Source organism: Vanessa tameamea, chromosome 18 (genome assembly GCF_037043105.1).
Source record: "Vanessa tameamea isolate UH-Manoa-2023 chromosome 18, ilVanTame1 primary haplotype, whole genome shotgun sequence".
Classification (NCBI taxonomy): domain Eukaryota; kingdom Metazoa; phylum Arthropoda; class Insecta; order Lepidoptera; family Nymphalidae; genus Vanessa; species Vanessa tameamea.
In genome coordinates this window covers 5,510,827-5,534,523 of record NC_087326.1, presented here as the reverse complement: position 1 = coordinate 5,534,523, position 23,697 = coordinate 5,510,827, and the positions used below count along the sequence as shown (strand labels likewise).

General features: G+C 31.8%; 1 protein-coding gene across 2 annotated transcripts; it reads right to left on the bottom strand.

The window, feature by feature from the left end:
• Positions 1–503: 503 nt before the first annotated feature.
• LOC113399308 (CREB-regulated transcription coactivator 3) lies at positions 504–23,115 on the bottom strand. Of its 2 annotated transcripts, none has more exons than XM_064217648.1 (13): positions 22,910–23,115; positions 21,673–21,834; positions 19,909–20,084; positions 14,648–14,805; positions 14,096–14,195; positions 12,660–12,822; positions 10,932–11,048; positions 9,807–9,854; positions 7,870–7,977; positions 7,219–7,314; positions 3,410–3,505; positions 2,935–3,136; positions 504–2,612 (listed from the first exon to the last, which is right to left on the bottom strand). In XM_064217648.1, exons 1-13 carry the CDS (start codon positions 23,021–23,023, stop codon positions 2,449–2,451), a joined length of 1,704 nt encoding a protein of 567 aa, XP_064073718.1. In that variant the 5' UTR covers positions 23,024–23,115; the 3' UTR covers positions 504–2,448. The 2 variants fall into 2 exon arrangements, with proteins under 2 accessions (XP_064073718.1, XP_064073719.1); XM_064217649.1 differs by lacking the exon at positions 21,673–21,834 and adding an exon at positions 4,588–4,656.
• Positions 23,116–23,697: the final 582 nt, after the last annotated feature.

Genomic DNA, 23,697 nt, shown 5'->3' with positions numbered 1-23,697 from the left:
GATTTTTTTTGTATTACGTTTACTTTTAAATATTTAGCACGAAAGTTTTTTTTTTTAAGTATATTTGAGAGTTATTTGTTTCGTATACAACTACTTTAAATAATTCGTTTCTCTATTACCTTGTACAGATTAAAATATTAGCATAATGATGCTTTGAAATTAATTTTCAATACTATATCCGTAAGTCAATTTACATAATGCTAGGCAACGCTCTATTCTCCGGTCACAATTCTTTCGAAACTTATTCCGTAAAAATTAAAGTTTTTTAAAGATTATTTTTTGACAAGTCATCGCTACGTATGCCTTTACTAACGAACTCGAGTAAAAATACATGTTTTATCTACTTGACCATATCGGATTACTTATTATTTTATTATTGATCTAGTAGTTAGCTTGTACGACTGCATCTAGATAGTCTGGATTCACTCAATTCGAGCCAAGAGTTTTTGTTCTTTCTGGATAGTGACATTTTATCTCCCGAGTAGATAGCTGGTCTCTGCTTGAACTTCGTGCTGGAGGACATAATTATATTTTCGTATATCATTTTTAGAACCGCGTACGCTCGTCGTATAAATATTTAAAAGTAAACATGTATATAATAACCGTAACCAAGCTGAATAAAATCTGATAAATATGAACAACACATCGAAGAACAGGTTCTATTTCAATTGATACTCATATAACTTGATGACTAGACTCTTAAAACATAATAAAATGAGCATTAACAAAAGAAAAAAAAAACACGTAACTACACGATCTCCACCGCGCCCGCCGTTTGTTGTAAATTATAATTTGTACATTTTTTTTTTACAAAAGTATAGATCTCCGTTATGAAATCGTGGTCGTAGCGGGCGCGACGAATTAAAAAACTAAATATTTCGAAACTTATTAACTATAAAGTTTAACTTCAGATGTAGTCCTACTACCTTGAAAATGCATATATTCGTCGATATCTATAGAGAATAGAGAAGGACGGACTGAGCTCACACGACGCTCGATAATTTACAGAACAGTATCAACTAGTAATAACTAATTCCTATAATAAATATTTCAAAAAAAAAAAAAAAACAAAAGACTACACTTTCAAATAATCCAGTTTGATATATAAACGGTAAATTCTCTACATATTAGTACAGCAATAATGCAGCGTCGTGTCAAATCAGTGTACCTGTCTTAAACAAAATTTTGTATACATGGTCGAATACAACGAACAGGATTCCCTCAACTAGACATCGAAAAAATTGACCTTCATAATATGAATCCTTATACTCGCAACCACGCGTACGTACACAGATAGATATGTTTGCGACAAAAGCTTATTAAAAATTTTATTAACAATTCTTATTTACAAATCTTAAACGACACATCATCCAGGGACATACAAAACGGGAAACCGAGCACTTTACATGCCTCATAACATCCATAAGCCTGTGCCTAAATAAATCATTATTTTAAAATTGTGGTAAATCGTAATTATCTAGTAAGAATTATTCGGATTAAGGTTCAGTCAACGCTTGAGCAATCGCTGAAAGACGATAGGTAATATAAAAATGTCAAGATAATTTATACATTGTTAATTTAAAAAAAAAAAAAATAATCGCGTCAACGACTGTTTAAACGATTCAATCGCTTTTAAATAGCATGCAACATTAGCGTCTTAAATGCAACTCTATGAAGTGAACACTTTGAAGTTTTATTTACAAACGGACCGTCGCGGTCTCACGTCGAACGATCGCGAAACGTCTGAATCGAATCCGAAATAAATCCTCTAATGATATTCGAGTACATATTCACAATACTTAATAGAAAATAATCGATTAATTCTGTACACGAATCGTCGGTAAAAGGATCGATCACCATTTAGAAAATCTAACTCTACATCATACCTACCCTCCGAATTAAAAACATGAGTAAAACATTTAAAACCACAAGTCACTCGCATTCACAAGAGTCACAGTCACGGCCAGCGGGGCGGCCAGCGGGAATGTTCGACGTCGCGTCATATTCACTAACTCAGACTTGAAACGATAGAAATTGTCATGAAGTATTGGTGGAGAGTAACTTCCCCGGGGCTGCTCGCGGGCCCCACGTGCGACAGGCATTTCATTTCGTATTGTTTTAAAGATTAATCAACAATTATTTCATTGTAATGTCTACGAAATTGTAAAAAATATTCACAAAATTCACAGAATATTGCACCAAAAGTTTACAACTTTCAGAAGGAAAAGTTAACCATTTCTGTAGTCGTTATTACATTCGAGTGTTTTCTATGTTTTCAACTTTCTATCAATTATTATTAGATTTGATTGAACTTTACATAAAAAATATCAAAAAATTAGGGGAAAAACGATTTTACATATTTATATTTTGATCTGTCATAGGTGAGGTCCGCGAGTGCCGCCAGGGAATCTAATCATTGCCAATAGATAGCGGGGCGCCGACACGGTACTACAAGCCGTCCAGCCGGTCCAGGCGGAACTCGTGCTCCACGGACGAGTCCGGCAGCAGCGCGCTGGGCTCCTCCAGCAGCGTCAGGTCGTCCAGGTCCAGGCCGGCGCGCAGCTGCGCCTCCTCCCCGCCGAATATGCCGGGGTCCAGCTCGCCCGAGTAATCTGTAATCGACGATTCGACATCTCATAAACTACTCATAAACGATCTCGTAGTACAGTAGTACATTTATATTATTTTAGAAGGTCTCAAGGGTTCGCGATGTGGCTATTTTACTTCTTTTAATTGTATTCAGCAGATCGACTCCCCCTTCGGTCCAGTGAGTGAAGTATCACACTTGCAAACCGGGCTCCGAATTTCTCATCGAATCCGAAACGGTTACTAGGTTTTCATAACCACCGATTTCAATCTGCATTTGGGGGTGCTCCGCTCGATGGCAAAAATCGAGTAGGAAAATATGACAACATCACCGGGCTCGAGTCGGACCTGTGAGTATGATGTCGGGGATGGAGGTGGGCGTGGCGGGCGTGGGCGGCTGCGAGGGCGAGGCGAGCGGCTGCAGCGCCGCGTACGCGCCGCCGCCCGCCACCGGGTCGCGCGCGCGCCGCGGCTCGGGCGCGTGCCCGCCGTGCGCGCCGTGCGAGCCGTGCGCGCCGTGCCCGCCGTGCCCGCTCAGCCCGTGCGGCGACTGCAACGGGGCGCCACACGTCATCTTAGTGCAGGGCAAAATTAAAAGGACCGCAAAATAGTTTTGTTCAAACTAAAATTACACATGCGAAGGTAACTCTGACAGACTATCTGATGAGCTTTCACGGGCAAACCATTGAACTACATTTTATGAAATTTGGTATAAAGCCAGTTTGAATTCCAGGGAAGAATAGGCTACTTTTTACCAACCCGGTCTCGTATACGGTTTAACGTGGGCCCTACGACGGGAAAATCATAGTTGCGCCGTATTTACCTGAGAATATGTGTGTGACGAATTCGTTGTTTGTGACGAATGCGGCGAACTGTGGTTTATGTACGTCGTGTTGTAGCTCGACGTGGGGGGGTCCAGCTGCCAAAATGAATAAAACATCAATAATCGCTCTATTTAAACTGTAATGTAAAGCTAAAATAGAACAAAATTTACTAAACTTGAGAATAACACAAGACGGCACATCGACTACAATATATTTTTGATAAAAAGTCAAGCGAGAGATAACGTCAAATTATAATTTAAAAGACAAAAAAAAAAAACAGTTATAAAATATTAACCAGACGAATACTAAATGATAAACAAGTAAATCAGCATGCTATATAAACAATGATCTAACTGCTGAACGCATGCTGTGCTTCGTATACAACTTAACACGCAATATGTAATAAAAATATGATTTGTCTCTAAAGCAAGAAATATTAAATATGCGAAGCATGCCGTTCTATACATCGGTAATAACATTACCACTAGACAATTTATATCTAAAACGCAGAAAGCTGTAAATAGTACCAAAATATTGACAGTTGGAGTTATGGAAAATATCTTATACTTTATACTGTAGTACTATTTCAAGCGGCACGTAAAACGAAATGTAATATTCTATATCAATTTATAAAATCATTTCCTTTTACTTGCAATAATATTCGAAATGTGCAGTTATAGGAACTATTCAAAAAAATGTGCTCCGATCTAACGTTTCGGCGTCTGTCTGTTTGCGAGCAACAACGCCCATTCAAAGACATAAACCCAGAAACATTTCATTTTATTATAAAGTGTAAATAATAAATTATTTATGTATTTATAATATTTAAATATCATAAGATCAATATCATAATTTTTATTATTTTGGACATTTGAATGAATTTAATTGTTATGGTATCTGACTTGTCGAATTTGAAAAACAATCCCACCAAATAAAATGGTGATATTAAATTTTGTTTTTATCAGAGCATTAGTAATTGCAACCTGAAGTTTATATTCAGTCACTATATATCATAGCTCTATTCGACTAACCCCAATAGCAATCCCTTTTAGTTATGGATAAAACATATTACATGGTACTTGAATTGTCATCGCTCTCAACCAGACCTTGGCCTCTACCAAATTGTATAATGTAAAACGTATAATCGTAAAAGTATGGTGAGTATGTGGTGTCGTACATTTTCCGCGACCTGTACGTGCGCGGTCCAGCCCGACTCCACGAGACTCTGCACCAGCTGCGCCCAATCCTTGGCCAACATCCACCAACGTTACACACATTTACGAAGGCACACACGACCACAAACAGATTACTATTTGTTTTGATAATTTAAGTTTTAATATTAGTTTATTTATAGTCCGAAAATATTGCTTTGTTAATAATCCCTAAGTATTTAATGAGATTATATAAATCTATATGTCATCTTATGTCAAATCGACTTTTTTTTCGTCACAATCTCGGGTTATAAATACAAAACAAAGGCATTTTAATGCACAGCTGATTCTTTAAAAAGGTATTTTTTTTTGGTTCGTTTTGTAGCTGTATGTTTAATTAATACGTTAAACAGATTATTAAATAATTCAAAAGTGCTCAAAAAGTTTATTTAATCAAAGTAAATTTAGATTTTTACGTGTATCAATGTGTACTGAAATTACTCGTGAATACTTATATAACATTGGCCAAATTTGAGACAACGTCGGAAAATACTAATAAGAATTTAAAACTGTGTTCAAATAGCCAAATATAAATATAGCTAAAGTGATAAATTTGTTTATTATTCGTCTTGTTTGCAGAATAATATGTCAGGTGAAATTTTGTCAAATCCACCAACCTGCACTTTAGTAGGAATAACCTCCAAGCCTATATGAAAGAAGTACACCTGCCCGTTATTGCACTTTTATAAAATCATTATAATTGTTATCCGTAAATTAAGTATATACAATATATCACGACCGAATTAACAAATAGTAACCTTATACCGTAGTTGATAGCACAAATATTACCATTATTGAATTTGGTAAATAAATTCTGACGATTTTCTTTTTTAATTTAAATGTAACGTCAAATCTAATTTTGTCGTTAATTTATTTACCGAATTCTAGGGATAATCATAATCTAGTTTACATACACAAATTTCATGTAATGTCGCTAGGATGTGCATTTTTACGATATTAATGTGCTGAAATCTAGTTGCTCTCAAGTGTTCTGATTTCTTTTAACTGCGAGTGCCGATATTCACTATATATTTTAATTTCTCGTATAAAAATATATTCATATTGATTAATTATTAAATAGTTTCTATACTATTTCGAATATCGATATAAAGCCACGTTTATTTCTCTTAAATTATATTACTCACAACTCCCTGCTATTCCATTGATGCATTGAAATGTTATAATATAATAATAAATTATTGTAGATATTAAACGGTAAATAAATGTTATGGCAAATTTTATCTTTCGTTGATCTTAAATATTATTATTTTTTACCTATACACCCACCCATACTATAGCAAGTCATACATTGATTCAAACAAATAGTTTGTTTTGTATGCTTGACTTGAAACTCACTTTAATAAATTTACCGGTACCATGTTACCGCTTAGATGACAGATGTCTTAAAGGCTGATAAAAAAGTCTTTATTGAAGCAGGTCAATAACCTAGTCAATTACCTGAACAGTCTGACAGCCCATACGTTCACTTTAATATTTAAGTATTATAAAAAAAAATATTTAAATATAACAAAAATGTGTATATTTGTTATTATTTTTCATACTCAAAAAGATACATGATGTATCAAAACAGCCTAATACACACGATAATACATTTAATATTTGTATTTAATTCAACTAATAATGTCTTACAAAAATCATTATAGCTTATATTTAAAATTTATCTAAATTATGTTAAACCAAGGGACTGAAAAAAAAACCATATTTAACGTTCTGAAATATGTGTAATGGAACAGGTGACTGTTTCATTACGAATATATATATTGAGCTGACCGTATGACATCTACAGAATCTGGAACGTTGTACGAACTTTTTTTTAGGCTGTGTAGGTAGGTGGACGGGGAAATGGTCCCTGTACCCGATGGTAAGTGGTCAACTTCGTATATAAAAATTAGCGCTGCAAGAAATCAATCCTGGGAGCTAAGATTAAGTTCTGCAAGTTACACTTTTTTGTGCACTTAAACACTTCAACTACCCATTTAGTGGCGAGGAACTATCAACAAAGGAATTCCCAATATGCTTCAAAAATCATATAATATAATATAGTTAAACTGTCATTATTCTATTCTAGATATTTTCAAATCGAGCTAAAGACGTGGCGTTTAAAATAACGGCCAAGTTGCCGGCCGGATGTTTGAAATTGAGTTTGGTTAAATTAAATTGTGTAGTATTAAGATGTATTAATATTAATTTTAAAAGATAAAATATATATGGGATATCTGCAAATCGCATGAAATATCTTTATTTAAGGTTTCTTTAACTTTACTCCTCACGCCGTTCGAATAGATTACGTAAGGACGAACGTACTCGGCTCGACACTGATAGAAAAATATATTTTCATATATTGTTATTTAAAATATATAGAGGAGTTGAAACCTTGATAATTTATCTAGTCAATCATACAATTATCGCCTCTGACGCTTAATTTCAAAACATATCTTACATTATACTCTTTTAGGATATGTTCACTCATATAATAACACAATTAAATAACAATTTAAAATTGTTAAATTCTCTTAAGTAACGTTACGTTTGCAATATAAATATTCAATTTATAATATGTATATATAATAACTTACCATTGTAATTTGCTCGAACGGTTGTAATAATACTTGGTGAAGGTTATTGTAGTCCGTCTGCGGGGACTCCACGGGACTGCCTGGACTGTGCACCATCTGAAATACATTTTGTTGTATTATTTATATATATTCATAATGGTTATTTCTTCCTTGCTAACGCCTATGGCTTCAAATTGGGCAGGAGCCTACAATGTGTGCGGAAACTATGATGCACTCTATATTTCCTCAATGTCTAATGGTGACTAGACCGAAATTCAGAAAAAAAATTAAAAACGGAGATAGTCTGGCTAATGTATGTACAGCCTTACCGAGTTTTGACAAGTTATATTATTTTATTTCCTGCGCCATAAAAGTTCACATAACAAACCAAATGCATCAGGGATTGGAATATCGATAGATGGGGAAACGTAAGGATACATCTTGCAGAGCCACCTAGCGGCGAATTACAAAAAAGTGGCAATCTCAATAACAAAATTTATGATTTATGATCAGTCAAAAACACATCGAAGTCTAATCCCAAATCTGTTTGGGAGTAGACTTTGATGTGTTTTTGATTATACTAACATCAATTTATATATAGAATTTAATAATTATACTGTAGCAGAATAAACGTTGAACAGTTAGCAGTGTAAAATGTAAAAGTCTACTCACTGTGGGTGAGGGTACATTTATATTTGATGTCGATGAATATTGTGAAGGCGGACTGCAGTGGGACTGGTAGCTCGACGTTATCCAACTGTGGTCGAGCGGTGACATGTTCTGTAACCAGTCAAATAGAAAATGATAGCGTGAACAAAAATAGATCTTACCACCTTTTAAATAAGCGTGAAAACAGTGTAAGATAAAATGTCATGTTTGAATCATTTCATACAAAAATTTACTGAGTTCTGTAAATTGGAGAATTTTGCAAAAATAAAATTGATATGTCTACATATCAGGTACACATCATTCTTATTGGTTAATAGTAAATATATCTAAACAAGCATTATTTATTCTTTATAAGTAAACTCTTTGCTTATTTAAATTCTCAAATAAAAAACGATTTAAACATGACAGAAAGCCGATAGTTCACCTCACTGTTTTCAAGACACAGCTCTTCATCATGCAGTTAGATTTTAAGCAGTACTTATTATAGCATTTTGTTATTGGCAATGATTTATAATGTCAAGTGGTCGTTTTCACAATTATAGTAAAGAACCAAGTATGATGTGACATGCCAATTAAAACATCTTATTAAAGTTATAAGCACATTTGATTGACAAGGTAAAAGAAAAAAATAGTTTAAAAAAAAAACAAACAAGAAAATGTATCAAGTTATGGACTATTTACACTATGAACTTACAGTGAAATACTTTATCCAATATATAAAAGCACGCTTTCTTATTGACTGTCGAAAATCTACAAATAAATATATAGTATATTTATTTGTAGATTTAGAAAAAGGGTTAAAAATAGAAAGTTTTTTTAGAAATGGATTCATTACCGAAAATTACACGGAAAATCCCATATCGGAATAAATTGTAGTAATAAATTTAATTATTAAAAATTGATGACGTTTATTTGAAAAGAACCATCGGGTTTGGTTTAATATAATATATGTATAATGTATGAGACTATGTTGGATTTTTCTATAACATAATAAGAACATTTTATACAATAATTAGGGATAATGTTTGATACAAGTTAGTATTCGACAATTTGTATAATTACTACATTTATATAAAATTACAACACTTTATTAAAAAATGACGTTTTGAAATTAGAATTGTTATTTAATAGTACATATTTGTTTTATTTAAACGGTATTGCTAATCTTATAAACTACTTGATCAATTTAGATGTTGGAAACTTTAACCAGAGCTAAGTGGTCCATTAATATTAGGTTTTTATTTATATAATGCGAAGGAATATATTAGGAAAGAGAAATCAGCGTGTCAATATTATTTACCAATATATTTAGCCCAATTTTAAGAATAATTTATCATATACCGTTACTAAACATATGATGACACCGGCGTAGGAATAATGACTTATGTTAACTTATTTTAATGATTATTTTAACATATAAAAGCATAACATTAAAAATATATAACAGCTATTTAAAATATAACATTATTTTTTATTAAAAATAAATATTAGACATATTCAAATATTTTTTTTCATCAATCATTTGAACGGGAAAAATGTAAATATACACACGTAAACATGAACTATGAATTTCTTTGGTAATCAATTACGTTATAAAATTTAAGCATTAAATAAGAAACGTTAGAATAAGAGCTTAATAAATATATTTGAGCAAAAATCATTTTCCGGTCCTAATAAAGTAATCAGATGAAAGCATTTTTGTAGTTATAAACTGCAAAGCTGAATCATTAATCATGCAAATTATAGAAAAAAAAAATGTTAATAATAATAATTGTTAGGCTTTGTAATTATTACATAATATAAATGTAATGTGAAATTCAATACCGTTAATAGGTCGAAGACATGACATCAAAAGTCAGCGTTTAAAAGCACCGAAGCGAAAAATTTCGTGAATGATTTTTAAAAAAAGTATAAAAAGGAGGTTACAAAAGAAAACGAACCTTATTATGATGAAGATAATTATTTGTGTTTGGTACAGATAAGTGATTCTGAAATAAACAAAAACATGACCGTGTTGAAAGCAAATAAACACAACAAAAATATAAACAACAAAAATGTTAAACATCTAACAAAGTAAACGGGATAACATGTTATATCAGTTGTATCAATTATAATCCAAATTGTATATGTGACGAATCCAGAAACATTTAATTCAATGATAATTTTAGCAAAACATATTCGCTTTGAAGACAGTATATGTTGACACATTTGATTAATATAAAATTTAGAGTTTATAACAACGCCATAAAGCACAAAATATAACGAACTATTAGCTCCGAACGAGACAAAAAACATAGAGCTGGTAAAAACACAGAACTGACTTACTATAATTAATTTACATAATATAAATAAATATAAAATATAGTATTTCATTTAGGACACTTTACTAACAAATCGTTATCAAATAATCTTTATGGTTTATAGTTTAAGGTGTAATTAGCCTTACAGAATATCCGTTAAATAGTACGATATTGTTGAATATGTTTTGAATATATTTCCTAATATTTCATCATAATATTTTTGTCACGTTTGTAATGTAATTTTGAATTTTAAAGTTTTTCGTTTAAATCTATTTACGTTCTGTTTGTTTAGCGGGTTTGGGTGCTGTGCTCGAATTCTCTTCGAATATGTCGGATTGCCGTTCCATCGGGTTGTGAGAGAGTGAACAGATAAAGCATGCGTTGGCTAATCCCGGCTGAGATCTGTTACCGTGACCGATATCGTTCAGGAAGTCGTCATACGTTCTTACAACATTAAAAATATTTTTCAAATTTACAATCCGATAATAATACTTATAGGTAACGAAAATGATCATAAACTATATAATAATTAAATCGTAAATAAAATCAGTAAATGCAACCGGTCTCGAGTTCATTGCCGATTAAAAATTAAAGTTAACATTGTAAAACGACGTTAGACATTTATAGAGTAGAATTAGTATTTATATTTAAAAAAATTTAAAATTAAAAAAAAAATGTATGAATAAATTCCTGTGTTTACAATATATCGTATCGATCAACGTGACGTATGTAACGCTATAAGACGCGAGTGAGTGTCGTGTGTACCTGCGCGTCGTAGAGCGGCTGGTCGTGCACGGCGGCGAGCGGCACGGTGGCGCCGACGGGCGAGCCGGACGCGGGCGACAGGCCGCCCGTCGCCGGCGACACGCTGCCCGTCGGGCTCTGCGGGCACACTCACTGTCTCATGGCGCTCTTGCCGCTCGTGTCGTTCGCGCAGCGCGCTCACTTTATGCTTATACGTTACATGCGATAAAGTCGTTGAATGATATTTTATTGTATAACCGTAGTCGACTATAATGTTATAATTATTGATACGTACAACTATTGAGATAGTTCGACTAAAATTTGCCAATAGTGCGATACTAAAACCGAGTGATTTAGATATATGCAACCGTGTGACGTGAGCGTCGATGTAAAATTATTATTATACAGGAGTGAACGTTAGACGGTTTAACAAAGAATCGTTAGAATCTCAATTCTAATATCTATCTCCGCTTGTTGTATTTAATTATTTTATGTATAGATATCTTAAAACGATTCAACATAGCGGTAGTTCTTATTTTCACCGCTATATAGTCCGCGCACTATGAAAATTGTACGGAACTTTGTCAAACTATATCGAAAATGACAGTTCTCGAGCAAAGGAAATAATAATCCAACTCTGCTTAAGCCAAAAGGGTAATAAAATTTTAGCAATTATGTCTATTTATATAGACATTTTGTTATTTCATCTAATTGACCTTTCAAAACTACGCCTTTTTATTAATAATTCTAGTCTAATTTCATATCACTAAAATCATTTTATAACAATAAAAACTTCTATACTAAAATAGTTGCAAATCACAAACAAATATGCACGACTAACAAACAAGTGACGTCATGCGAGCATCGACGCGAGTTTGCCCACGCCGCCGTCGCCACCGTTTCCGAAAGGTCGGATCCCATTCTGATCACGCTCAGATTATATCGTTTCATATGGATATCGTGACAAATTTGAATTATTTTGATTGACAAAACACATTGGAAGTACTATTTCATAACATCATTGAAAAATGTAAGTGAATTTTATTCAATATGTATAAAAATTACGAACTTTATGTACGATATTAAGTATTATATATCTGAATCTGTACTGGAATCATATGTATTACTCAAATCGTAAAGATATATATCTAGATGAGACTACCTAGGATCTACCTAGGTCGTTCAAGTTCTACTTGATGGTGCCGAACAGTACGTTGACATTAATCTAGATACTATAGAATAGTGGAATTTAAAATTGGTAGTTCATTGAAGGTATAAGTATTTAAATACATTACAACCCTTTTTTCGGTGAAAACGTGAATTCCCAACAAATCAAAAACGAAGACGCACACTACAACACAAGAAAGTCCGAAGCGACAGAACGATAGAAAAAATCCAGCAAAGATGGGGCACAAAAAGGCCGCTCAACAAAAAATTCTAATAACCGTCTTTCCAATTGGAATATGTATTTTGAATGTCCTTATGTAATTGGAGTTGTACAACAAAATTTTTCAACTATAAATAGAAAATATTAATTAATAATTTTCTTAACAAATGTTCCGCCAGTTTCGACGTAAAACATTACAGGTTAAACGATATTTGCAAAAACGCAAATGTTTCAAGATTCATTTCGAGACAAAAACTTGGACATATTATACTTAGGAATTATTCCAATCGAAAAGTCGACTATCAGGTGTTTCCGTTAGCCTGGACTACAACTGATGTGTAGTAGTCAGGGAGTATACTCACATATCGGGGCTGGTACTCGGGCGAGGTCCGGTGCGGCAGGTAGTGCGGCGGCGGGAAGTGCACGGAGGTGAGGTCGGGCAGCGAGCCGCCCGGCACCTGCAGCTCGCACTGCAGGCCGCCCGCGCCGCCCGCGCCGCCGCCGCCCCCGCCACTCTCGTACACGCTGCGGGCACCACACTACTCTTATATACACTGCTATTGGAACTTGCACTCTATGCCACCCTCAGTGCTGGCTACGATATCATTGACCACTCCCAATATTTTCCCACTTAGGACCGTAATTATATTAAATGAAGGTGACGATGAGAACGCGATTATGGCAGCCGTAGATGAGTTTTATTAAGTGCCATGATTTTTTTTTCGAAAGGAACACGTATGTAGAAACGCGTTAATCGAAATGAAATACACGAATGCTTTAAATATGCTTTTATATTTTAGCAATATAAAAATGTAATTAAGTACACTGATTGAATTCGTCGATTTATTGTGACGCATGTGTATAATTTAAACATTATTTTCGTGGGTTGATTTGTTTGAGAAATTCAAATATAGAAGGCGTAATATCGTTACTATTTTAAACTTATTTTACTATGTTACGTAATAGATTATATTATACATTACATTCTTCGACTAATTATTTTCTCAAATATATTTTCTATTATTTACAATATAGTGAGTATGATATTTTCTAGGTCTTCGAGTTTAAATTTATATTTATGGCAGTAAGTAAACATTGTAAGGAAATCGGTCTGTCGGATGAAATTCTGACACATATCCTAAAACCTTCTTATTAATAGTATTGGAGGACATTCTCTAACAGTGGGATTTACGGTCCGTAACTTATCTAAGTGAAATGCGCTCAAGTATTGAACAAACATATAAAAAAATCTACATGGACCAGCTGCGTAGGGCTAATTTATTAAAATTACTCTATGCCGGTTATAAGAGGAAAATCTTCAAATTAAATACCATATACAGTGTTATATGTAGTGTAGTAATAATCGTACAATGTTCCGAGTAAAGTAGTTCATAGCTATGATTTAAAATCAAACAAAAAATAAAACTTATAATTATTGTTCTATATATGATCCTGTCAGTCTCATTATATAGCATAATTATTATCATATACGAGATGATAAGTAGGAACAAATCGTGTGTATTTGATAAGTTGATTAAGACATTAAGATTTATATTCTACATGTATTTTAATCAATAAAGACGAGCTAATACTTTAATTAAAGATTATTCGTGCTAAAATCAAAATTCTGATTTGAGATTTATATTTAATGAAAATAAATTATGATATTTAAATTAAATATTTATAGTATGTAAACAATATCGAGTCTAACACACGTTTTAAGCCTCAACATATCGTTCCATAAACTATAAAAACGACTTAATTCATAAACGTGTGACGTTTCTAGTGAGTCACTTACTTGTTATTGTTAGGTATTCGCGGTATTTCACACGACGATCGCGGACGGTTCGTCGGATTCATTCCCAGCGTCGCTAGCACGTCGAGAGGAATGTTGCTAGCTGAAAATAATATATATATCAACTTAATTACAAATTATTTAAATTTGAAAAAACTAACGTTATTAAATCTATTTAAACAAAGTATCAGGTCAATTCAAAACTTCAATTAAAATTTAGATTAAGATTATATATTTTTTAAAGCAGTTTATTGTGAACTTTATACGAATAAAAAAACAAATAGCTGTGTATAAAGTAGAAAAAATAAACAATAAGAAATTTCTTCAAACCAAATCGAAAGTTTCGATTTATTTATTAAATAACACCTTTATCCTTATTAGTATAGAATAGTATAAAATGTAATTATTAAAAAAAAAACATTAAAACAACTGAGCAAGTAATAAAAAAAAAAATTCTTATTTTTTAACAAATGCTCAACACGTTACAGGAAAAATGAGAGTTCCGAATTCCGACTGAGTACTGACGATCAAAATCATTAAAGTTGCGATTCTTACCTCGCCGATGATTCTGGTGAGGGTGTAAGTGTGGGTGTCCGTGGGAATGCAGAGGGTGGTGCGGTGAGAGCGGCTGCGTCGTCACTTGCTGCTCACCGCAGGACTGGTGTAACGCTGAATCAGAGTTCGTCCGTCGCCAATTGCTGTCCGGTGGTGGACTAGAACGAATGAGTAGAATTTATCAGTAAAAAAAAAAACGACAACCTATAGATTAATATACTGAAGTAATAAGTACTAACGACTTTATTTAATTTTTCCACATAAAATGACATATTTCCCCTCGTCATCCCTCTTATTTGTATCCAGGTCTGCGGGTCTGCAGACTTACGAGCTAGCCATTGGACTAACAAGGCACACAATATACTGATAAACATTTTTATAAGCAAAATATGGATAACAATTTTTAAAATATTGTTCTAAAACGATTTTTAACCTTTATATTGTATATATTTCTTAATATCAATATTTAATGAGTTAATATAAAATTAGTATTTATAATTTTATATTGTCCATTGTTTGCGTAATTTTAACGAACAGTTTATTTCACGAAAAACCGCTGCGTACGAATGGAAGATTTATTACTATACAATTACTAATACATTTAACAAGAATAAGTTTACACCGTTTGATTATATAAATCTATGACTCATTGCATTTATATAAAATATTAATCACGTCAATTATCATTACAAATCACGAATTTATAAAAAATATTAAAATAACTAATTTGTTATGCTAGCCATACTTAACGTTAATCTCGTATTATTATATACTAATGTATATAGAACATAAATTTAATTCAGATATTTTTCCATCGGAAAGATCTGTATGTTAGTTAATATTGACAAATAAAATAGTTTATATTGGTTAAAAATTTTAATTGCTATAATAATAGAGAGCTTTTGAATAAATTTTGGAAAATCTCAAACACGAGCCACAATGAGTTATTACAGTGCTCGAGTGAGTGAATAATAATAGGTGCACTTTCTACAATCTACAGTTTTGACGAAAATCCGACAGGACCAACGGACTTAACGTGTTTTGCGAGGCACAAAAATCTAATGGATAAACTTATACTATTAAAAAATCATTGACAAAAATTCCAATAACTTATTTTATTTGGTGTGTCAAATGCCTAATAGAGCGCGTCATTTTGTTTTCTAGGTGTGCAATAATAATCGTCCTAAATAATTATACACAAAAAAGTACTTATATTGTTACTTGATATTAATCCTTTTTTGAAGTCGGCTAGTTATAATCGACTTTTCATAAACGGTGTCTATACAATATCAATACAAATTTCCTGTCGTTTCAATTTGGACACATAACAATAAAAGCATTAATTATGAATGAGGTTACCAAGAATGGTTCATGTAATAAGAATTGAATTAAACTGTTCGATGTGTCATACGTAAAGATACCATGGTACAGGACTATTTAAATTGGCAGTTTAAGCCCATTAATTTATTGCATCAAAACCCGTTGTACGATTTTGATTTTAATGTTTCATACTTTAAAATAAAACTACTCTGAGCGCGAATGAGAATATTTCAAGTTGAAATTTAAATGCAACGTTTCCGTCGCAAAAATATTCCCACTTGTATAACGAGTACCACGACAGTACAGAGTTTTGCACGGGATCTTATTTTTAAAACATAAGTAACTATAAAAAGGGTTTGATCCATTACATCCTTATAAAAAAACGAGATTTAACAAAAATAAAATATATATATATATATAGATACATTACATAGCGACGAAGCGATCGATCCGCACGTACATTGCTAATACATTAAACCGTCACGATTCACGTAATTTTTTCACGTTTTTATTCAAATATCTTGTAATATCTACTGATGCAAATATCATAGTTTAAATGGAAATTTTATTTTAAGAACAACAATATAATAGACATTTTACGTATTGCACTGCATGAAATTTTGTGTTTTTCGTATTTTGGCAAATCTCTACTTTTGAGACCCCAGTAAGTTGTTTGCGTTTGGTTGGAATATTGTGTGTGTTTGTGTGATAGTCTTAATCCAGTATATTCCATAACATAAAAACTATTCTAATGGAAGTAGGTATAAGAATAAACAAACCTTAGATTTACGTACTTATTTATATTACTTTAATTTTACTTCCAAAATTCCGATAAAAGTTTCGTCGAAATTCAGAATTTTTTTGCAAATCCATAGTGCATATCATAGATTAATCAAGCTCTCGACCAATGATATCGGGTCAGTTTGCTGTGAAATGTTGTTTATTTGGCTTTTCCCGCTAATGGTTGGAAGGGGGTATATTTTAATTGTAAATATTTGGAGTAATTGCAATCGGTTTATCGATTATGAGCTATTTATTTTAAACATTTGTAAGTATAATAATAAGAGTATATAATTATATGACAATGACATTAAAGTTTGAACTAGGAAGTTGATATTTAATTATTCATTTATTTTTGCATTGAATTGTAAATTAAATGATTCGGTTGAATTATGTAAAATTTTAACTTGTTCCTGATTTTATATCACAGTATTAAATAATTAATGTCTGTCAGTCGTTTGTTAGGTCCTTTGTTTGGCAGTACATTGGCAATGTAAAGACTAAAGCCTTATACGAAGCCATGGCCCATTTGGCAGTCAAGACTGACTGCCTTTTATCACCAGCAACACTATTAAATTAAAAGATGAAAGAAACAAGATTATTTTCGATAATAGATTTTTCATAGAAATCTAAACCACAGAAAACAGGACAGAGCTCAGCAATGCTACACTTTTTTTATTGTTAAATTTATTACCACAGATATGTTGTTCGTGCCCTTGGTGTATCTATCTTAAATTTGCTTTTTTTTAATCAGGGAACATCACAATTTAAGTTAGAGGATTAAACAGCAGTGCTATACAATTAGAACTCGCTCACTTCATAATTCACTGATGAAATGTTAATAACCTACCAAGTGACGGTATTTTAGTGCATGTATCTTTTAAATGTTATAATTGATATCGAGTATCACTTTTTGACATTTAGCGATCGTATTCGGTGAGTAGTGTGGTTGTTCTTCCTGAATAATATTTGGAGGAAGACTAAGTATTACCGTAACACCTGTAGAAGAAAAATATAGGCGGAGGTGGTTTGTCGCTTTATTTATATCACATTCGTCACGCTGGGTCTATTCGATCATCCTCTACAACAAAATATTGATCACAAAAATTTGATTCAAATCAATATAAAATTATTTTTTTTATTCCTAACCTATTAATAAATAAAAGAAAGCTGTCGGGAAACCCAGTTGGAACGAAGTATCTTTATCTAAGTATATATATACTATGTATTAAATAATAGACAATTAAATAAATCAGCAATATTTGAGAATATTAAAATGAAAAGAAATACAATTTTTATTTATAATAACAGAAAATAAATTTAAACAGTATTATATAAAAAGGTATATAAAAGAAAGAGGCAGATGGAAAGCAAAGAGAGACAAATTTAGCCTAGAAACGGGGCGTAACTCTTTTTCCTTAGTAGATGATTTCTGCCAGTTAACTTCACTGTAAGCCTCGTCAAAAAACTTTGTTCCAAAAATGTATCTTAATTTCATAAGTCTTAAGGAGAGTTATAAGAGTCGGTCTTACTGCAATAACTTCAAAATACGTCCAATACGTCGTCCAAATACGATCAAGTCGCATTCATGACAATAAAGGGATTATTCGCGATATCGCGATCTTTGGAGACAAATCTTTGGGAAGATTTTGCTTTCGGCAATTCGCTCCGTTGTCGGTAAGCATCAAATAATGTATCGCAATGACCTTCGGAATTTCTGCATTCGACATCGAGCGTAATAAATAAGACGTATGTATCATTTTGTATGGTCAACGAAGTGAAAAAATAACATTAAAGATCTCATTATCAGTTATCCGCGCGACTTCGCAATAAACTACACGACGGTGCAGTGTGGGTGCATATTCACCTTCGCCGAAGACGCAGTTTTCTCACACACATATTATCGCGATACGCGATGAGTGCGGCTTAGACATTAGTAAAATTATTTTGTTCAGGAACATATCATGTTCATCAATTTTTGTCAATCAAAGCCGCCCCGCAAATGCCTTTTTTGGGAACTTGGACCTTAATCATCAAATCAAATATATATATCAATATATTTCCTAATGTTTTTTTAAAAGTATTTATTGTTTCTAATAAATTTCCGAGTAATCTTTATATCTTAGAGTTAATCTTTAAAGTAACGAGATTAAAATTATTTTATTGACATTATACAACTAATTTTCAGCAAAGTAATATTTATTAAACCGAATAAATACTGAACGTTCATTGTTCACTTATATCGACATCGGCTGCCATCTACCAATCCCCACACAGATAGAAAACAATTAGTTAATCTGACTTTGATTACAGTTTCAGAAACTGAAGTGATTATTATACTATTTGTATGTTTGGTTACGTTTTAGGCAATATCTAAAATAAAATTATTTGAAACAACAATAAAAAAAATTATCCTTTTCACACCATACACGAGGATGAGTTAGCAAGTATAGTGTAAAGATTACGTACAATAGAATTGCCACTATTATCTACAATTAAATCAGAACTATTATTTGGCGGGAATTTTGAAGACGTAACGATAAGATATTTAATTTAGAAGATTGCTATGCCGCTGAGTCTACTAGAGTGCAAGTTTCAATTTTAAATAAAACTGATATCAAATATATTACGGGATGTTCTAGTAATCATTTCGAGAATTCTATCACGAGTCTTTACTTTCAGAATATTTAAGACAATTACTGACTTTATGGTAATAAGACTATTTTATGTTCCGCTCTATGAATTAATTATGCATATGTGAGAGTAATTAACGTGATATAAAAATAATTTATTAAATTTATTATAAAACTTCAGTAGGAGTAACGACTACTATAAATAATTGTAATTCCCCTTCCCACATTTATGTTACAACCAATCCTCTACCTAAAGGTGGTCTGGGAAAAGATAGCTGCTTTAGCGATAAAGCCGCCTGTTGCACCTCATGCAACTTTTGTTCTAAGTATTTTTTTATTATATATTATATTAAGTATTATCTTTATTTTGTTTTAAGTATTGGTGTACAATAGATACAAAATAACCGCCTGATGTGTCGTTGTTGTAAAGGCTTTTTATACTACGTTTACTTTTTAAGTCGTTACGATACGTCAAAGCAGTGATGAGACAAGATGGCCTGCGCTGAGGACCTTTCTGTAAATTCTTACCTGAGATATACCGTGCTTCCATATGGGCTGGTGTCATGCTTGCGATCAGCGGGTCGTCGCATCGGACCAACCGATGATGACGCCCGCCCTCTCTGTCCCGGCGACCGTGGTGACGGTGACGTCCCCCCACTCCTACCACCGAGACCATACTGCGTCACTAGTGGTGCTTCCTCGGGCTATTGACAAATAATAAAATAATTATTTAAAATATTTTGTTCATAATAAAAAACAAACATTTACACAATCAATATTAGGAATTTTTAAAATGAAATAAAGTATTTCATTCTTATCAAGACAACCTTTCAAAATAAGGCAGTGCACATGTTATATAACACAGGTATCTTATTTTCGCTTTACACTATCCTGATTTAATTTATCACATACAAATTCTACACAACAATACACAACAAAATATTCAAACAAGATTATTGAATCAGGATAAGAATACTGCATTAAGTAATTACCTGTGATACATTAATCCCAATTAACAGATAAATAATTAATCATTCAATTACACTGAACAACATAGTTATCATTATAATTATAATTGTTAACATTTATAGTATGAAGAAATAATAAAAGCCATACATAATAAAGAATAAATTAAAAATATATCTAAAATCTACGTAAATTAAACTAACGTTACATTCTTGCTTTTATAACATACATTTTCCAAATATACATGAAACATTCCAGTAAGTTTACATAATATATTTGTAATCAATGTTGCCGTTTCAGTTTTTTTGTATTATTATATATTGCTATCTCTTTCTCACATGTTGAATTATAAAAAAAAAGCAGTCCTGCCAAATTTGTTTAGGACTGTGTATATCAGAATCGGCACATATAATAGAAACATGCAGTATACTGAAAACATTGAAATGGTTGAAAATAATCAATAATTATGATTATTCATAATTTGCTAATTTCATTTTAATACAAATAGTGATGTTGATAAAAACAATAATAGTATCCTTTTTGGATAATTTAAATATGTATTATGTTGAATTTATTTTATTTATTTATTGATTGATTTATTAAATTAGTTTGATATATATATCATAAACTAATTTTAGTTTCTTATAATGCTTTAAAGGTACTGTAGAGAAAACATTTATTCTCTTAATTAATAACTTGATCCCTTCAATGTCTACTAATATTTATTTGAATATTTATTAGTATATTTAATACTGGATAATAGTAACTACAAATTCAGAATTTATTATCATCATATAAATACATAATTTAACAAATTTTAATTATTTCCTGGAAAGTTGGTTACTTTAGGACAGCATTTGTTACTTAAGCATGTCATATTTCTTTATTAATCTGTTTATAAAATAAACAATAAAGTTACTCGCGAGAAAAACTTGTACAGCACATGTTACAAAAAAAACATATTTATGTCAAAGCTTTCAGCTTTGAATGCCGATTCAAGGTTTGCAGCTTAATGTTTTACACATTATCATTTATAACTGCTGCCTTGCAACAAATTTAGTTCAACATGTTTTTCTTGATAATCTATTTATTTGAATCGCTAATATAATATAGCATTCTCGTGATACACTAGGCATATTCTCATGCAGGATTGATATATCATCATTCGAAACAATTTAGGCTGAAATAAAAAAATAATATACCAGATGGATATCCTAAAAATTTCTAATAACATTTAAAAATAAACTACTACTGAGCTATACTATAACTGAAGATAAGGGAGCAAATTATATGGGTATTGAACAAGCAGATTCCAAAATGTGGAACCTTAGTGACTTCCGTCTTTGTTGTTGGTGGCTCGGGTGCTGCGACATTAGGAAGTGAGCCACTCCGGAATGTACCCAAGCCCTGTTGTGTTTGAACTAGGATTTCAACAACTTCTGGCTCAGGAGGGGCTTTGACTTTGGCTCGTCGACTACTAGAGTTAACCTGTAACCACCATTTCTCAACAACTGCCTATTGTTTTAGGTATTTATGTAATTGTTTTCAACCAAACAATGTTCAATAACACTTTTTTTTTTAATTTTCAATAAATATTTTCAATAAGATATGAATATACATATAAAAGTACCCAAAGTAAGCAGTAAGCTAGTTTATTGTATATATTTCCTTATGATATTATTAAAATTGGTACAGTTTTATATATTACTTATTTTACACTGATATTTTTTAAATTATATGTAAATAGTAACTAAATAATATTGCCTTAAATGACATGTTCTGTGTGTTGCAAATGAATAATAATGGCGTTGTTTTGTATTCTCTCTCATATAAAATTATATTATGTTTTTGTTTTGTTATTTATTTCTTAAATTTGTTTTTACCTCTTCAAATGACTCTGCTATGCATGTATTTAATGTTACTTTTAATTTTCCATTAGGGTTTGGGCTAATTATCCTTAACACAGATTATGTAAATAACCCATAAAGGATAAGTTTTACTCTTTTTAAAGTGCCAAACCACATGTAAATAGAGTACTTATCTAATAGTAATATTTAACAATAGTGATACTTATTTTGTAAGCTCATATATATAAGCTTCTTTTGTAATATTTACTTTTGCACCAATAAATTATTATTATTATATTATATTAATAATTGTCGAATTAATAAATATAATCTTATATGGATGTTACAAATATCGAATGCATTCGCCAGATAAGTTGAAAGCTTACAAACAGTGAATGAAATATTGGATGGTAATGGGTGCCCAAAACAAATATTACATCTTTTAAGAACAGTAACCTTCAACCATTCATATTCTTAATCTCGTTATTGTTTGGAGTGTGCAAATGATATACAATAATAAAACAATTTCGACAATGACAGTTGTTAATTATTATGAGAACTGAATATGCAGAAACATTGTTCCTTTTTCATTCGTACGAGATTAATATTCAGTAAGTAATTGAGTCGCAATATTGAAATGATTATTGTTTACGTCGGCTAGCACATTTGACGGCCAGGAAGCGATTGCCTGAGTAAATAGGCGACCCGCGACATACCTTATTGGTTGCGTCGGAAACTTCACGCATTATTTTTTCAAAAGCAGCCGTTTCCTCAGCTTGCTTTTGATTGTGAAGGGCGATTTTTTCACTAAATTTTCTAGGATTCGCCATGATGGTCAACAAACATTTATTCTTCTCTTTTTACATCACAATTTTCTGCGCTCATAGAACCAAAGCGCGCCTGCCTGTCAGACAGTAACTTAATGTTGCCAACTGTTATTATACAGAATGAAAAACAGATAAGCTATATGGAAATCTATTAGATTGTTATGTTATGTAAATGAAAAATAGTTGATGTTTTTACTTTCTTATCTAATTAATTGGTTGTTATTTGTGTATTATTTATTTTGATTGCTAACTAATATGTAATGAGTTGCACTCCAATTTATCATAGATATGTTTTTTACATTTCTAAATTCTAAGATTAAATACCGTACATATAGGTAAAAATAAATATAAAATATAATTTTCACGGTACGCATTACCCATAATAGACGTTGTAAGAAATACTTTACGTTATTTTTGCTACTTTACAGTTATTAGATATAGCTTTAAAATCAATAAGTAATAATTATTGTCTTGTTGTACTAATTATTCATGTCTAAAAACTCTTATATTGCCATTGAGTTGCCATTGTTAAAAGTGTACTTGTATATATTATGGAAATATAAGATATATCCACGTTAAACATGCTTTAGTTTAATTTTATAAGTTTAATTGATATTAGTAGAAGAAATTCGATGAAATTTTGTAGTAATTTGCTTATAAGATGCATTTACATTATG

What these genes read in the sequence shown, in the direction of transcription:
- LOC113399308 (XM_064217648.1), bottom strand. Translation starts at nt 23,023, where the DNA reads ATGGCGAATCCTAGAAAATTTAGTGAAAAAATCGCCCTTCACAATCAA. An exon ending in TCACCAGAATCATCGGCGAG is followed by an intron (nt 14,196 to 14,647) that starts GTAAGAATCGCA and finishes TATTATTTTCAG; the next exon opens with CTAGCAACATTCCTCTCGAC. An exon ending in CGAATACCTAACAATAACAA is followed by an intron (nt 12,823 to 14,095) that starts GTAAGTGACTCA and finishes TGGTGCCCGCAG; the next exon opens with CGTGTACGAGAGTGGCGGGG.